This window comes from Crocodylus porosus, unplaced genomic scaffold (assembly GCF_001723895.1).
Source record: "Crocodylus porosus isolate Cpor-Errol unplaced genomic scaffold, CroPor_comp1, whole genome shotgun sequence".
NCBI lineage: Eukaryota > Metazoa > Chordata > Crocodylia > Crocodylidae > Crocodylus > Crocodylus porosus.
In genome coordinates this window covers 1,025,237-1,041,369 of record NW_017728927.1, presented here as the reverse complement: position 1 = coordinate 1,041,369, position 16,133 = coordinate 1,025,237, and the positions used below count along the sequence as shown (strand labels likewise).

General features: G+C 44.6%; 1 protein-coding gene across 1 annotated transcript in view; it reads left to right on the top strand.

The window, feature by feature from the left end:
• Positions 1-14,754, top strand: part of LOC109314861 (putative short-chain dehydrogenase/reductase family 42E member 2) — a 38,409-nt gene extending 23,655 nt beyond the window's left edge. The window contains exons 8-12 of the mRNA XM_019542218.1: positions 5,847-5,984; positions 8,468-8,533; positions 9,126-9,189; positions 9,919-9,992; positions 11,865-14,754. Of these exons, the coding sequence (XP_019397763.1) occupies positions 5,847-5,984; positions 8,468-8,533; positions 9,126-9,189; positions 9,919-9,992; positions 11,865-12,068 (546 nt within the window). The 3' untranslated portion in view covers positions 12,069-14,754. The remainder of the gene's footprint in view (positions 1-5,846; positions 5,985-8,467; positions 8,534-9,125; positions 9,190-9,918; positions 9,993-11,864) is intronic.
• Positions 14,755-16,133: the final 1,379 nt, after the last annotated feature.

Here is a 16,133-nt window from a genome sequence, read left to right as displayed (position 1 = left end):
AGGCTCAGGGGTGATCTGATGGCCACCTATAAGTTTATCAGGGGTGACCACCAGGATCTGGGGGAACGTTTGTTCACCAGAGCACCCCAAGGGATGACAAGATCAAACGGTTATAAACTACTGCAAGACCGTTTCAGGCTGGACATATGGAAGAATTTCTTTACTGTCCGAGCCCCCAAGATCTGGAATAGCCTGCCATTGGAGGTGGTTCAAGCACCTACATTGAACACCTTCAAGAAAAAAATTGAATGCTTATCTTGCTGGGATCCTATGACCCCAGCTGACTTCCTGCCTTCGGGCGGGGGGCTGGACTCGATGATCTTCCGAGGTCCCTTCCAGCCCTAATGTCTATGAATCTACGAATCTTCATGGCTAACCCTCAGGACCCCGACCCATGACAACTGGTGCATTGGAAGAAAACAATGACCCTGAGAAGGGGAGTGAACCCTTGGGCTAGTATAGGAACCCTGAGAGTCTTATCATAAGCCAGCAGTGCTAGAGCTCAGGAGAGGGAGCTGAGGGTAAAAAAAATACTGCTGTAGGAAACTGAAAGTAAAAAGACTTCAGGCCTAGGTCAGGGGGTTCCTCTTCCCAGTGGAGAGGGGAGAAAAGGAAGAGAGGATAAGGAAAAAAACGACAACAACATGGCAGAGCTAGAGACTATGGAAGCTTTAGAGCAGGAGACCCTAACTGGCAGTTGCAGGCAGATGAGGTAGAGGAAAGAGTGGCTCATTTACAAAGGGAGCTAGAAATAGTGAGGTTCAAAAACAAGCAGGCCAAGGCAAAAGTGTCTGAATTAGAACTGAGTTTGCAATCTTGAAAGAAGGAAGGAGGACCCAAAGAAGTCAGACGTCTGATTACAGTTGAGGTTGAAAAAACTTGAGTGCTGGAACAACTCATCCTGAACGAAGCTGAGAAAAACAGAAAGCGAAAAGTTGCACAAAATGCAGGAGATGGTGGTACTGATGCTGAACCTGTCCAAAGCCGGTGCAGCCCAGGCAGTGGAAAATAAATAACTAAATGAGATTTTGCACAATGGATTGAAGAATCAGAACACCTTATAGGGACCATAAAGAAACAACTTCAGAGTCAAGAGGATCAGGTAGAGGAGTTTCATGACAAGCTGGAGAGTGGGCAACAATGATACTTCCAGTTAGAACAAGAGATGTGGAGAGAGTTAATCCAAAGCCATATCCAGTCAGAGGAGATGGGAAAGGTCATGTCAAAAGAAATGGAGAAAGTCAGAGAACAGATGGAAGGTGTGTTGTAGGACCAGATGCAATCCTTCGAGGCAGAAGCAAGAAGTAAAACCAAGGAGAGTGACACATTGTGAACCCAGTTGCAAAGGGTGGAGGTGGAAAAGAGCCAGCTTGGGGAGAAGATACAGTCCAGATATAGATGGGAACAGTGCAACAGGGAAAGAATACCATGATGGATAGACCCTCAGGGGTAGGACTTGTATCCATTGGCAACACATAGGGGGTGCAAATGTACGTGCACCTCTTGAGATTGGCAGCCGCTGCCAGTGGTGCCTGCAGACAGTTGCTGCTCACCACCCCTTCTCCCCCTCACTGCTGCCGGTGGCATCTGTGGGTGGTTGCTGATCTCTGCTGGCCACTGCTGTTGCTGCTGGTGGTGTCTCTGAGTGGTCACTGATCAGAGCTTGCCACCCGGCCGCCCCTCGCCAACACCACCATGGCCACCTGCGGAAGCTCCCCGCTCCCCGCCACCATGCCACCACCGCCTGCGGATGGTCTCCATGCCCCCCCAGCCTCAGGAGGCATGCAGCGTTCATGCTTATACCCATATGGGAAGAGGCCCTGCCAGTGATCTTGGAGTGCCTGGATCAGAAATGGGGCCAGCTGATAAGCCAGCATATGGAGAAGGTGGAACAACTAAGAGAGAAACTGGAAGAACTTTCCAGCAGGCCAGAGGCTGGAATATTGATAGTGGCAGATGGTATACAGCAGGTAGAAGTGAAATGGGCGGACATGACAACTGAGCAAAAGAACAAGCAGTCCAAAACAAGAGGCAGGAGGAGTGACTGGTTCTGCTGAGGCTACACACAGAAGGTGAAATACCCAAAACCAAGAGAATGGAGAGCAAGGGCTGCCAAGCCCAGGCACGCTGTAAATCAGATACATGCTCCAGAAGAGAGGTATTGGCTGAAGCCATAGCCAGAAAACAGGCTGGAAAGCCAGAGTTGAGGAGGATGGGATGAACACCTGGAGAGACCCCAGAAAAGGCAGAGTCACACCCAAAACCCAACCTCAAGGAAGAGCTAAGTACCACACAGGAACAAAAGCCATCCCAGTGGCAGTTAGGGGACCGAGATAGGGATTAGGAAGTCCTGAAAGGGAAAATCAGTAGGAAGTGAAGAGGGCCTCAAGGGGCAGTGGTGGAATGAGGTTCAATGGGGTAGACACCAAAGAAAGAGATTGGGATAACCCCAGATAAGGAAACAGAAGGCTAAAGATTATCTTTAGACATTGCTAATCAGGCAAGAATGGGGGCAAAGGCCTGGAAACAGGCCTCAGTTGTACGTCAGTGTCATGATATGGCCTCCCCAGGGATGGCCGTGATGTCCCTAGGGCCCCATGACCGTTCCAGCTCCACCCTATGGGCACCTACTAATCTCTCCTGCCACATCTTGCTGGTTTAAATAATGAATTGAGACACTGCCCTTGGGTTGCTGCTCGGTCACAGTCCTGACAGACTTCTCTAAGCCCTGTGGGTTGTTGGACCCTTGACTGTGTCCCACACTCAAGAGGTGCCTTATGATACTCCCAAGCCTTATGGGCTAGATGCGTGGCTCCAAAGTCTCCCCTTTACCTTGCAGGTGGCAATTAAACATTGTCCCTTTTTGAGGCCTTCATCTAGCTTGGCCTCCTGTCACTGTGCCCTCTCTGGCGCTGGGCTCTCCACACTGTCGTGTGCCCCAGTGAGACCTCCCCAATAGCCTTAGCCTTGTCTACCGGTTTAAGTAACAGAAAACACAAGTCCCTGGGCTACAACACAACAATAACATAGGGTCTACACTCATAGAGTCATAGATTGCTAGGGACCTTGCAGACCATCGGGTCCAGCTCACCTGCTCTGGGCAGGAAGACAACTGGGGTCAAGTGACGCCAGCAAGGTGACTGTCCAGTCTCCTCTTGAAAACCACCAGGGTAGGTGACTGCACCACCCTCTGGGGGGAGTTTATTGTACACCCTGCACCCTGACTGTGAAGCTGTTTTTCCTGGTATTAAGCCTGAAGCACCCTTCCAGGAGCTTGTATCCATTGGTCCTAGTCTTCCCCAGAGGTGCCCTAGTGAACAGTTGTTCACTGAGCTCCTGATGCACTCCTCTGATATAGCAGTAAGACACTATCAAATCCCCTCTCAACCTTCTCTTCTTTAGACTAAAGAGGCCCAGGTCCCACAGCCTTTCCTCATATGGTCCTGGGATTTATATGTGCTCAAAGCCCTGCCTTTGTCCGGTCACCCGACCAGGTGCAGGTGCAGGCTGATTTCCTCCTCAGCCTGCTACCACAGCAACCTGCACCTACAGGGGTTCGGCATGGCTCCTAAGGCTCTCTCTCTAGGCAGTTTCTGCCCTTAAAGGAGCAGGCACCCCTTAGTACCCTGAGACAGTCAGCAACCTCCCAGGGCAGGCCAAGTAGTGGACACTGAGGAAATTGTTTGTGATAAAAAGCAGGAGGTGTTGCATATGTCAGGGTGTAGGTGGAGGCTGGGGAAGACCCAACGGCCAGGAAAAAAATTGAGTTCTGAGCCAATCAGAAGCATGTGGGGGCCCCACTGCAATCAGCCTGCAAAAATGGCAGCCAGCCCTGTAATCCCCCCATGATATCAGCCACCTGCCTCCTTGAGCTGGGTAGCCCCTATCAATGAGGTCCTCTGTACAGCTGTCAAGTTAACTGCCAGAAAGAGACCCACTCCTACTCTGCTTCAAACACATAACTGAGGTGGTGAGAATACCGTCAAGGATCCCCTACCATCACATTCAAACATGCCAGAAACCCATAGTGACACATGTTTGCAAAGCACCCTCATTGCCTCAGTTTCAGATTTTGAGATTGCAGAGATTTTCAGATGTTGGCATTATAACATAGCAACGTTAGGACTTCTCCAGATCACGTTACCTAACACATGTTGAGCTAACATCCAACTGCTCCACAGAGGTAATATGTTCAGGAGGCTCCAGTGCAGTGTGGTAGCTGGGAAAGACAAATCAGCCCTCCTATTGCAATCTCAGAATCTGAAACTGAGGAAGTAGGCAAGTTGGTTTTCTGGCAATGATCTCAAGAGTGTCAGGGAGTCTGCATATATACCCTCTGGCACGTGAGTTTTTGAATAATGTTCTTAAAGCCAGACACCTAAGTATCAGCTAACTTTGATCTAATATCTACCCAAATCTATAATTACTCCAGTAAAATATATTACTCAAACAACTCTTACTTTTTGCCTGTTTCATACAGCATCATAGTTACAGGGACATCACTGCCTTACTTTTAGGCACAGGAATACTCAGCACTGCCATATGTGAATCTTGGGCTTGGTGACTGAACACATAATACAGGGTAACAGATAACATAGTTGGAGAGAGAATTAAAATAAAAAATCTGCCCTTTTGCGTGAGAGAGAAATCCTAAGTGAGACCTGCTGTGGTGGAAAGGCTAAGCTTGTATAACTGCTTATCCCACATTATTTTAGGGTTTTTTTCAGCCAAATCTTGTAATGATATCTTAGTTCAAAGCTGTCCAGCTTTGTCCACTGGAAGGCTGACATCTTTATTCCCATCTTTTTCATGGGCTTCATTAAGTGGGTGAAATGGAAATAATTAGCTGAAATAGCTAGCTATACTCTAGACACTAGTACCACTAATTTCATGGTAATAAAAGTCCCATGATATGAAAAAAGTTCCTTTTTATTTTTTCTAATTTTTTCCATTTTATTATTTAATTTTTCTAGTATAGAAACTTGTCCACAGACCATGATTTAACCACTCTCAGACCATATGCAGCCATTTAGACAGCCCTGTCTTAGTTTACTATTATAAATTAGATCATAGCTGTAACACACAGATCTAGTTAAATTTTCCTTATGCCAAATTTAGGATGTTTGTGAACAAATAAAGGAAAAATAAATCTTTTCATTTTTATGAGAAGGAAGATTTGTTTGGCAAAATCTCTTTGTGGGCAAGTTATGTAGTTGACAGAAATGCTAGGCTATCTTTCAGGTATAAAATGCCCTTCCTCAGGTCTGGGAATGGATCAGGAATAGCCTAAGCTAAATACCACGTCTAACGATTACTTTTGTATAAAATGTACAAATGAATGTAGTCATATAAGGGAAATAGTGAATCTGTGGAGCAAGGAGAAGTTAACAAGCAGTTACAGACCAAGTAAAGAACAATGGAGAAAGATAAATCGTTTAAAATTCTAATGAACCATAAAGCCATTGTCTGTGTTAAGTTCCTGGTTTTCAGAGTTCAGTGAAAGTATGTTTTTTGTTCCCAGGTCCATCTTCTAAAGGTATTGCATAGGTTTTCCTTAAGGACCATAATTGTGAGGTCATAAATGGAATGGTTATTCTGGGAAAAATGTTGTCCCACTTGTGGTTTGGGTGTTTTTTCCGTAATTTTTCTGTGAGAGTTCTGGAAACAACACGCAGATTTCCAGCCACAACAGACTGCACAATTTCATAACACCTTCCATTGCAACGACAGCATTACTTTTTATTTTTTGGCAGAAACCAATGTAATGAGTCACTCAGCCATTAACTTCTGTAAACTCCTAAATTAATTTCCCTTCCTGAAATTATTTAATTATTGTGTTTCTGTAGAAGAATATTGAATGGAGACTATTTAACTTCAAGTTTGGAAATCCCAATGCTCAGATGAACTGGGTTCATGTTGGAAATCTTGTACAAGCTCATCTGTTAGCTGCTGAAGCTCTAACGCCTGAGAAGGGATATAGAGCTGTAAGTAAACAACTAAATAACCTGCTCAGTTTGATATAGTTCAAGAAGACAGATCAAATTTCTCTGTCTTTCAGATATAAAAATCTGTTTTATAGATAGAAACCATTGAGTTCTTCATGCCAAATATTTGCATTGAAAATGCAGTTTGGTGCATCTTGTTCTTACATTACATTTTTCCTTCTTGTAGACAAGACTCACAAAGGTAATGTAGGAATACTATGTAAATAAATATACCTAGCATTATCAAATATTATAGAATAATTTGTTTTTTAAAAAGTCAGCTCTGATTCTGGGTGCATAAGCCTTTAGGTGAGCAACCTCCAATGAGGAACCTCAGGGCTGTATTACAGAGAGCAGTGGCCTGGTCACATCAAGCCTCCAGCAGTAAGAATTTCCCCGCTTCTTTCCCCCAGTGCTCAGAAGTATGTTCCCTTCCTATTCTTCCTCATCTCCATTGGTGCTACTGTCCTGGGGGCAGGGGAGGCCCTAGAGCCACTCCTGCCTGCTCCAGCTGGACTGTATGGGGCATGGGTTCAGCTTGGGACAGGGGCAGGTGGGTTTCCTCTCCCCACCAGGTGTTCCCTGCCAGCCTGAGAACAGGCACAGGGAGGGAGAAACCCACCTGCTGCCACCACTGTCCTGGGCTGAGCCTGGCCTCCACACAGTCCAGCTGGAGCGAGGCAGAAGTAGTTCTGGAGCTCCCCTTGCCCTCTGAACAGTGGAGGCAGTGGCAGACAGAAAAGGGTGGGAAGGGGAGGGGAGGACACATGCCTCTGAGCATGGAGGGGAGGTGGGGGGATTTTTACCTACTTTATGGACTTTAAAAAGTCCCTAAATGCTGTGGCATGGTCTGCCCACCCTAGTAGGGAGGAGAGAGGAGAAGAAGGCTGGGAATAGGGAGGCTGCCCACCCTGACAGAGCCAGTCACTGTTCCTGCAACCTTTTGTGGAAAATGTTCCCCTTCTGGTATTGCCTGATGTTACATGCATAGAAAACTCCAATACATTTCATAGATTTCATAGACATTAGGGCTGTAAGGGACCTAAGGCTGGAAGGCTGGAAGCATCCGAGTGTTTCTTAAATGTATCCAGAGTAGGTGCTTGCACCACTTCTGGAGGGTATCTATTCCAAACTCTGGAGACTCAGACAGTAAACAAGTTTTTCCTTATGTCCACTCTAAAACGGTCTTCCAGCAGTTTGTGACCATTAGACCTTGTTTTCCCTTTGGGTGCTCTGGTGAACAGATGTTCTCCTAGTTCCTGATGCACATTCCTTATATATCTCATATCCCAATTATTTCAGGCGGAGGGCTGCTTACCCAGTTTCAGCAAGATGTCAGGGCCCCCACCTACTGGTCACCATCCTGGAACCAATGTCCCAATGTCCCAGGGCCAGCACCGGTGGGGCCCAGAGTGGGGTGCAGGCTAGCAGAGGTCTGTGGAGCTGGGCTGGGCTGCGCCAGCAAGGAGAGGGGGGAGCTGGCCCAGCTCCATAGAGCCCCTGCCAGCTGGGACCCTGTACTCCTGCCGCCCCACTCTGGGCCCCAGTGGTGCTGGCCCTGGGACACCAGTGTGGGCCCCATGCACCCACTCACTCCCAGTGCCCCCCAGCCCTGCGGTACAGGTGGGGGGCAGTGTGCAGGCCTGACCCCCTGCTCCCCAGCTGGGGACAAGCTGGTGCTGAGTGCAGGGAAAAGCAGCCCCTCCCCCACCTGGTGGCCTGCGCTCCCTGCTGCAGCCACTCGCAGCCCGTGCAGGGCTGTCATGAGCGGGCACAGGCAGCCCCAGGCGGGCTGCGAGTGGCTGCAGCACAGGGTGCCAGCCATGGAGCGGGCGAGGGTCTGCTTTTCCTACTCTCCGCACTAGCTTGTAATGTGCCCCCACTGTCAGCCTGGGCCCTGCGCTGGCTCTGGGCTCACCTGTTGGGGCTGTGCCATGGTGGCAGTTGCTGCGGGCCCCCTGCTTGCTGTGCCGGGCAGTGTTTGCCACCACTGCCTCTGGGCTGCCCAGCGCGTGAGCTCCAGAAGGCCAAAGGGCATTACCAGGAACATCAAAGCTCAAATAAAACATACCCCAAGCTATATGCAAATAAGGCTTATTTTTATTAGAAAATTAAGTATTCTTACATCATGACCATAAGCTATTGTATTAATTAATATGACAACCATGTTGCAAATTTAGTGGATTCACCCTGAGGAATATGACTTTTCCTGCTGAAAATTAAAAAAGAAAAACCTTAGTACTATAAGAATTAGGTTGGTTGTACAAACTGTAGTATAAGAGCTAAGTACAGTGGTAGATTACCACCAGTGTGAAACTTTTGTGAGATCAGAACTCAGTCTGGTGGAAGCAGCTTAACTACTTTTATTTGGCTTGCTATATTATTTACAAAATCAGTAAAGATATATTTAATAGCGGGGGAAATGCCTTTACATAAACAGTGTTTGGCTTCTAACTTCTCTTTTTCTTTGCTTTTTTTAACAGGGCGGTCAGGCATATTATGTACATGACGGTGAGAATGTCATGTTTTTTGAATGGATAACCCCATTGGTATGTATTATACTTGTCTACTATGTGTGGGACTTGAACATATAACTAATCTAGAGGGTGTTCAGCACTAAACAAGTGCTGAAAATCAACAACTTGTGTATATATTTATTTGTTAGATAAGAACTATGTTCTGTTCTCCTCACACACCCAAACCTTCCACTGGCTTCAGAGTTTTAGGCATGCATTATTATGGTCAGTGGAGAATCATGCTCTTAAAGTTTCTTTTAAACCTACAACAGAAACAGCATGAAATTCTCATAACTAGCAGACTTGGAGTTTAGCAACTGTCCTACGGTCCCTGCAGTACACACAGGTGAAATTCACTGAAAGCAATGCAACATGATTGTACCCAAAGAATAAGAAATCCTCTCTTTTCATGTCACTGTTATTTGGAAATAGCATCACCTCTAATGGTGTCATCTGTGTTTGTGGCAAAGGTTTCAGTTAGAAAAACTAAAATAAAGGCCATAGTAAGATGAATCGGAAAAAAAGTTCAAATGTATTATTTAACAATAATCTTGCTGTACTAACGTCCATCAATTTGATATTAATTCCTTTTTCTTACTCTCTTTTTCTTTTAAATCCCTGCCAGTTTGAAAAATTAGGTCACAGTAAACCATGGATTCGTGTTCCTGCTTTCCTTGTTTATATAGCAGGTAAAATACCTTAGAGCAGGGCTCCCTCTCCCTTCTTTTTCCAGAGGTCAGTGTGGTGCAACACAGCACAGCCTGCAGTGCCAGAGGAGCCCATGGCTTAGTGCAGAGGCGGGTCCACAGCCAAGGAGGCAGGGAGGGGGGAGGGGGAGGATACCCACTGGCCTGCTTGCACAGTACAGCAGTGGGGGCGCTGCCCACCCGCACACTCAGTGCAACAGTGGTAAGGAACCACCCATCCACACAGTGCCAGGGGAGCTTGCAGACAGGGAGGCAGGGTGGGGGAGGATGGCCCCAATGGTGTGGTGCCTATGGTGTGTGTGCCTTACTGGCAAAGAAGTTGGACAGCACTACCTTAGATTATTGTGCTCTGTTAGTTGCATTACAGCTTTTATTTCTGCTGCTGTTAACAGTAATCTGCCTAACAGTGTTGCAGTCTTTAGCATTTCACTTTGTTTAACTCCTACACAATTGTTATATATTTTGTACCATTTGGAATTGTCCCCACATCAGTGGAAGTGCAAGCTTTCACTGAGTTAATTATATGCTTTGTTAATTATATGGTGTCAAAGCATCTGATCCTGCCTCTGTAGAAATCCCACAGCAACCTGGGGTGTCAGTGGGGGAGTATGGGGCAGGTACCAGAATGTAGGATATTGCCCACAACAGCTTGCACCCAGTTGCTCTTACTTTGCTGTTATTGCTCTAATAATGTAACTTTCTGTTGCATAGCCATAGTGATGGAGTATCTGCACGTGGCACTGAAACCCGTATTTCGTTTTACACCTGTCTTGACCAGAAATGAGGTAAATGTCTAAGTGTATACATATACAGGTTTTTTTAACTTTCTGACCAAATTTTCCAGGAAACATATGACATCAGTAAGACACCTTCTCCGGGTAGAGGCCAGAGGGTGGAAACATACAAATTAGATAGAGAAGAGTTCCACTTTTCTCTGCAAAACCAACCCTTTCTGTGACATCAGTTTTCTACCCCATTCTTTACAAAACTAATGCATGGGGCTTGGAAATTAGACTGTGTTGTGGGAGTGAAGACTCACTTTTGAATATAGGGATGGCAGGGAAAATTTGTTATGTTATATTTTATTATTTTCATATTTTACTCCCTTTTTGTAAGTTTTTGTGTTTTGTTATAAGCTACCCTACTAATTCTGTTTTCTGGAAGGGCAGCATAGAACTGTAATAAATTGATAAATTCAGCCCCCTTTGGAGAGCAAGAGGGCAGATACCCAGAGGCAGCAACCAGAGACTAGAAGTGAAACCAAACAGAAAATCTAACTGTCATCTGATTTTTTTTTTTTCAATAAACAATCCTGTACTGTGGAACTGCTTATGAAATGGAGGTTCTTAAAACAGCTTAAGTGCAGGTGTCCATGGGTAGATCCAGGATTTTGGAAAGGGGCGTGCAGGAATACTGACCTGTGCTGCTGTGGTGGCTGCAACCCAGCTCCCAGCCTCCCCCTTACATCAGGGTGAGCACATTGTGCCATCAGAACAACAGTGGGGAATTATTTTTAAGTCCCTCAAGCCAGGTAAGTGTCTTCCCTCCCCCTTCTCTTCCCTTCCTGCTCAGCAGCACATCTTGCCCTCCTCCCCTACCTGCTTCTGTTGCTGTCCCCAGATGACTAGCTAGGTCAGTGCTCAGCTCCAGAGCCACTCATGACTTACTTCAGCTAGGCTGCCTGTGGAGCTAGGTTTGGTTAGAAACAGCAACAGTAACAGCAGTGGCAGTAGGTAAGGTCTCTTCCCTCCAGCCTGCTCCTGGGGTGGCAGGGAGGAGGGATGCACCCACTGCTGCTGCTGTCTCTGGCTGAGCCCAGCTCTACACAGAGCCCAGCTGGAGTGGGCAACAGCAGCTGTGGAGCTCCCACCTCCACCCCTACCCCTGCCCCTGAGGCAGCCAGAGACAGCAACAGCCATGGGCAAGAGAAAGGGGGAGAGAATGGAGGGAAGGCGCCGTTGAGCACAGAGGCTTGAGGAACTGAAAAAAAGTTCCCGGCTGTTGTTCCCATGGTATGGTCGACTGAAAGAGGGGGTACATCTGTGCCACAGCACTCCTCATGAATCCACCTGTGCATAGCAATGGGAAAGGAACAAAAACAGTCTCAAAACCAGGATCATCAGCAGACACCATGAGAGTGCTGGTCAAAGCTCAGAACGTCCTATATTTCACTTTGTTTTTATTCCAAATTAAAATGAAAAGTCAACGTATCCTGCAAAAGGTCCTTTGATCTCATTTCTACTTTAAAGTTTATTATTATTTATACCACATTATAACAGTTATTGGTTATTTCTTGCTCCTTTGTCTAGCTTCCACAAGGTTCTTCTGTGTGCTCAGTTGGTGAATATATGTTACAAGCCCAACTTGTGAGCAGTCCATAAAGGATATGAGCTGTTATAGCCCCAAGTTTACAGAATCTTGGCTGTTTAGCTTAAGCTGTAACAACTCATACCTTAAACTGTGGACAGCCGTGGTGCTGGCCAAGAGGTAGTTCTCACATCTGCTGCATGGTACAATCTGTTCCTAAATAATGTTTTCTTCTGTTGAGATTCTGCTCTTGATTCTTGGTTTTTACTCCATGGTGCCACCTACACCATCATGTTTTGTTCAAATTATAAATCATCATCAACTTAATTTGTTGTTCTTTTCTTTTTTAGGTGTGGAATATTGCTGTCACTCACACTTTTCGAATAGACAAGGCACGTAGTCAACTAGGTTACTACCCAAAGAAATTCACATTTGCTGATTGTGTGGATCAATATCTTAAGACAAGACCCAAGTGTCAGGATAATTGCATGTTTTTTAAAGTCCTGCTTGCCTTTTGCATCTTGTTTTTGAGCTTACTTTTTTTCTTTTCTTAAGAGCAAACAGTTACCCACTTACTAAAGGAAAACCACTGTTTACTGACCTACCATATGTCTTAATATTCCTAAGTTTTAGTAAGTCTCAGATCCAACAAAAGGCTTGTACATAGTGGCTACATCTACAGGTGTGCTATAATGCCCGCTAGCCTAATGCACGTTAAAGTGTCATTTAAAAAACTATGCTCTTACTCTAATGTTCAATAAAATAGGCTGCTGTGCGTTAAACGACACTGAAAAACTGTGCGCTTTTGTTACTGTGCATTAAGATAACCTGATGCGCATTTGTTTAGTATTTTACGCTGGAGGTACTAAATGTAATGTGCATTAGGAAAACCACCTTAATGCATGTGTAGATGCACCCAGTGACACTCAGTATTGGCATGCCTAAAATTATAGGATGCTGGTGCTCAAAATGGAATATGCACACCTAAGCTGAGCACCTACATTCCTTATAGAGCCAGAGTCAGCAGTCTTTAAGGATCAGTGGACCAAAATAAGGCAGCTGTGTCCAAAGGTAGGCCACTTACTGCTTCCCCAGGCACCATTTCAAGCCATCAAGCACTCTAAGAGGGTTATTGTATCCCTCCTAGTCTTGGATGCCTAGGTGCCAGTTAGAGGTAAGGGCCTATATGAAACACAGCTTGAGACTGCTTTCTTCAACCTTTAAGGAGCAGTGGACCAAAATAAGGCATCTAGGTCCAAAGGTAGGCCACTTACTGTTTCCCCAGACACCACTCCAAGCCACCTGCTCTCACCCCAGTCCTTCCTACTCCATGCGAAGGGCTGCTGCCTTACTCTCACATCCCCCTACTATAGCTGCTTCTTCCTTTACCCATTACCACTAATTTTTGTCACTACCATTTGCCACTAGTGACTAATTTCACAGCAAGAGATGAGGGCTGGGGAGGCAGCAGACAGCACTACAAAAAAACATTTGGGGCCAGAGGAATTCAGAGAGCAGGGTGGCAAAAAAAATAAATCACCAGACTGAGCTGCACTGCAGCAGGATTGGATGCAGTTACTTGGTAGACTGAATCTGGCCTGTGGGCCATAGATTGCTGATCCTTGCCATAAATTATATGGGGAAAGTTAGGTGCATTGGAATGAGACTTTTAGAAATCGGCATACTGAGCAAAGGGGTGCTACGCTAGCCAATAGGAAATGCTAAGGAGAGGTTGTTTGCATCCCTTCCAGTCTTGGGTGCCTAGGTGCCAGTTAGAGGCAAGGACCTATGTGAAACTGGATGCATGTCCGGAAACTGCTTTCTTCACTTAGACACTGAAGATACATGGGAGCTAGCTCACTTTTTTACTTTAAGATATGACTGGAGGAGGAGATAAAGGTGTGCACTTTTCCTAGAAGAGCCTAGTGGACAAAGTACTCCTCCAGGAAGGGGGGAGTTTATTTTGTAGGACTTTCTTAGCCTGAGCTGGTTCAAACATACATCTCACAATTCCCAGGAGAGTGCCCTCCTTCCTTTTGCATTAAAGAGCCAATGAATAAAATAGATAAAAACACTGGGGGCTGGAAACAACCGAGGACTCCCACCTAGAGTCAGCTCCGGCTTGTTTGTTCTTTGACCCCATGAATCTTGTGTTTCTTTCTATACAGAGGCCCAGTTTCAACAGAAGGTTAGAGTGTGCCCCCAACCTCACTTCTTTTATGTAGGTTTTTTTAGGAGGTGGAAGACAGCCCAAAGGGATTCTGCAACTCAAGTCGTCTACTTTCTGGGTGAATGATCTCTGCCACCATAAAAAAGTGGGTACTAGTGATACCTCCTCCTCCATCTGTGTTTTATGAATGGAATCAGTTTCTTTAAAGTGGTGAGAAAAACTGGAATCCATCTACTTGCTCTTGCTTTTTACACTCTGAACTTGGAGTTGAGATGGTGAGGGCACTCCAGGGACTTCCCTCACATGCTAGAGATGGAACATTTGGGGAATGACAGTGAGGACCTTCCCAGAGCTGCTCAGTTCTGGGTTTGGAGAATGCAGAGCAGGTCAGGTAGGCAGGGCTTAGTTTTCAGGAGCACAGGAGTGCTGTGAAGTAGTGCAGACATGACTTTCAGTCCCTAAATTCTACCAAAATTGCACTTTGGGAAACCCAAATTGTCTTTTATTTTTGGCCTACACTGATTTGCAGTTAGTCACAGCATGCTCCTCAACCCTTGCAGATTGCAGTATTCTTCTTAACTAGCTATTTTTTAATGATGTATTATACACACTTATTTTTATTTATTACATTGTTACACAAATATTAAAAAACATGGCACATCAATAACTGTTCTTAAAAGTTGAAGTGGTCATCAGGTCAGCAGATCAATAATGACTCATGCAGGAAGAGAGATATTGAATTTATGTTTCATGCCAAATGAATTTCTTCTGAAAATGGTTGCTTAAGTGAATAAGAAATTGGATAAAGAAGAACTATAGAAGGTCTGTTGTTTTGTATAAACAGAAAAGGAGGTGGAGTCAGGCAGTGCTTCTAATTTAACTGCTGCCGTAACCATTGCATGTTACTATGAAGAATACAGTGGATCTGGGAAACTGAAGAAGAAAGCTGAAACAAAGGATTCATATAAATAGTTATCAGTGAATGTACAGAAAAGTTGAATTACTGTGAATAAGCTGTTTTGTGAACCTACAAAATAAAAATTAAATTAAAATGTTTATGTGCTTGTAAATGTACAGTGCAACTTTAATGTAATAACAGAAAATAATTAATCTCACTCAACTTTTCAAGCATCCCTCTGTCTAAATCAAGGACGGCAAAGCTTAACATTCCTGATATGTTCCAGCTTCTAACCTGGAAAGAGAAAGTTTGGTTTCACTTATTGTTCCCTAAAGGACAACTATTCCCTCAGCTTTTCCTTGTAAAGGAACTAAACCTATTTGCTACCTACAAAGACTCCACAAAACCGTACCCAGTACTAATAGCTAAATTAACTTCAAGGAACCGCCCAGCATGAAATCCTTACATGGTCATAAACAGAGTACACAACCCTGAGTTACTGGTACCCCCTTTCAGGATTTGGCTTTATTGGAAATTCAAAAAAACAACAAAATATGAATTTCCAATTACTTTTCCCCACACAAGCTTAACTGCCTCTAGGATGTCACTCACCAGAAAGTAATTTCTACCACTGGACCTGAACCTGTCATGATGATTCAGCAGCAGTTCTAACACCTGTTAACAATATGGGTCACTAGGAGAGCCCCGTCACTTGGTTTCATCCATCAAGCAAATACCTTTTTTTCTTTTCTCTCAGGGCTTTAGGAGGAACAAAAATTAACAGGTTTTTCAGCATGCTTTCTAATTCACATTGCCTCCTCAGGACAACTAACTGCTTTGCTGAAATAACAACAAAACTATATTATATATCATTAGTTATTAATAAAAATAGTCCCATAACAAAGTGTGCAACAGCCACTTAAAAAACAATGCTACCTCAGATAACACAGGCAAACTTGTTCTGTCTCTTAAGAAATACAGGAGCAGAAAATTATGCAATATAACTTTAGAGATGTTAATCCCCCTTTGCGAACAGATGTGGTTTATGCAATGGTTATTGTTTTATGTTAATGTGTTACTGTTATAGTTATTAATCCAGTTATTACAAAAGGTTGGAAACTAGAGAACTGCCAGGTGAAATGCCCAATCTTCACTTTTAGCATTTTGCAAGCACAACACATTTCTACATACAGAAGTTTAGCAACATAACAATAGTCTCAGTTAATTTCCATTTCTTTTTAATCAATATACACTATTTAAAAAGAGAGGGTTGGTTTTAGCTTCCAATTTAGATGAGCAATTGCCTAATTGTTGTACACTGATACTCTTTACTGAGTTGAACCCTTTGCTCACGATTTACTATCAGTAGGAGTACTGGCACCCAAAGTACATCATAGCTACATTTTGAAAATTATTAAAACTTTACCATAAAAAAATAAGTGCAGTGCTGCCAGGGTGATGATACTAAAGGTGAGAATACATTTACACAACATGCTATGAACTGAAAATCAATCTCAAAAGACCTTGCTTTTTGTTTTATGGGAAGGAGTT